At 42.4% G+C, this 1846-nt stretch overlaps 1 protein-coding gene across 1 annotated transcript; it reads left to right on the top strand.

The window, feature by feature from the left end:
- The first annotated feature begins 532 nt into the window (after nt 1–532).
- LOC135888181 (olfactory receptor 11A1-like) lies at nt 533–1549 on the top strand. Its single transcript, XM_065415997.1, has one exon. It carries the CDS (start codon nt 533–535, stop codon nt 1547–1549), a length of 1017 nt encoding a protein of 338 aa, XP_065272069.1.
- Nucleotides 1550–1846: the final 297 nt, after the last annotated feature.

The following is a 1846-nucleotide window of genomic DNA, read 5'->3' as shown; positions in this document are numbered from 1 at the left end:
TGAACATACAGCTAAGGGTAGCATAAAATCCCTCCTTTACCTGTAAAATCCCTCCTTTACCTGTAAAGGGTTAAGAAGCTCAAATAACCTGATTGGCACCTGACAAAAAGGATCTTTGTTCTCTCTGGGACAGCCAGGAACCAGGGCAGGGAAAATACATCTCCTAAAGCCATACCTGCATTTAGCATCTAAGATTACAAATTGTAAGTAATTGGAAGGAAATGCGTTAGATTATTTTTTATTTTAGGTTGTGAATTTTCTCTGTGCTAAGAGGGAGGTTTTTCCCTGTTTTGGTAACTTTAAAGTTTTGCCTAGAGGGGAATCCCCCTGTTTTGAATCTGATTACTCTGTAAATTACCTTCCATCCTGGTTTTAAAGAGGTGCTTCTTTTACTTTTTCATTACAATAAAGTTCTGTTTTTAAGAATCTGATTGCGTTTTTAGTGTCCTAAAAACCCAAGGGTCTGGTCACTAGAGTTTAGAGTGGGGAGGGAACCCTGACAATATCAAAAGATGGAAATCTATCTAATTTCATGGTGCAGCCAAATCTTTTGCTGTTCATTACTGTTCACTGCCACAGGATGCAGCTCATGGAGAAAGGAGATGCGGAAAATCAAACAGATGTCACCGAATTCATTCTCCTGGGGTTTGGGGATCTCCGTGAACTGCAGATCCTTCTCTTCCTGGTTTTCCTAGTGATCTACATTGTGACTATGTCAGGGAACATCCTTATCATTGCTCTAGTTGTGACTGATCAGCACCTTCACACCCCCATGTACTTCTTCCTGGGCAACTTGTCCTGCCTGGAGACCTGCTACACTTCTGCCCTCCTGCCCAGGATGCTGGCCAGTCTCCTGACTGGGGACAGAACCATTTCGGTGTGGGGTTGCATGACACAGTTTTTTTTCTTTTGTTTTCTAGCAACTGCAGAGTGTTATCTCCTGGCAGCGATGTCTTATGATCGGTATTTAGCCATATGCAAACCACTGCACTATGGAATATGTATGAATGGCAAGTTGTGCCTCCAGCTAGCAGCTGGGTGTTGGATAATTGGATTTCTACCTTGTACAATAACGATGTGTTTTATGTCACAATTAATTTTCTGTGGCCCCAATGAAATGGACCATTTCTTTTGTGATTTCACCCCAATGCTAAAGCTCTCCTGCAGCGACACCAGCCAGATGACGCTGGTTCTTTATATATTTTCCTTCCCAGATGCAGTTTCCCCATTTCTATTAACCTTGACATCCTATGTTTGTATTGTTAGCACCATCCTGAGAATCCCTTCCACCACCGGGAGGCAAAGGGCCTTTTCCACCTGCTCCTCTCACCTCATCGTGGTAACACTTTTCTATGGGACCCTAATGATTGTCTACATGCTACCAAAATCCAGCAACCTGAGACCCCTGAACAAAGTGTTCTCTGTCTGCTACACAGTCCTGACTCCTCTGGCCAATCCCCTCATCTACAGCCTGAGAAACAGAGAGGTCAAGGAGGCCCTGAGAAAAGCTGTCAGGAAATGTCTCGCCCTCACAAAGAATTCAGACTAGTTGAATGAAATGAGGATCAATCAATCTGGTTTCTATTGTGAAAGAGGGAGGGTCTAAGTGGGCCCTGATACAGAAATCAGTATACAAGAGATGCGTGTGCGTGCACACACACACACATATATATAAATATAAGAGAGATACAGATGGTTGGAATTTTGCAGGGGGAGGAGGGGAGAGAAGATTTTGACTTTTCATCAAAATAACTGAAACCTGAAAAATGAATTTTTTTTTTGCTTTTTGGCAACTGACATCTGAAAACCTTCAGATGGAAACTGTAAAAAAAAAAAAAAAAAAGTT

Source organism: Emys orbicularis, chromosome 13, assembly GCF_028017835.1.
Source record: "Emys orbicularis isolate rEmyOrb1 chromosome 13, rEmyOrb1.hap1, whole genome shotgun sequence".
In the NCBI taxonomy this organism is placed as follows: domain Eukaryota; kingdom Metazoa; phylum Chordata; order Testudines; family Emydidae; genus Emys; species Emys orbicularis.
Note: the sequence above shows the minus strand (reverse complement) of the source record. Positions and strands in the feature narration are given on the sequence as shown.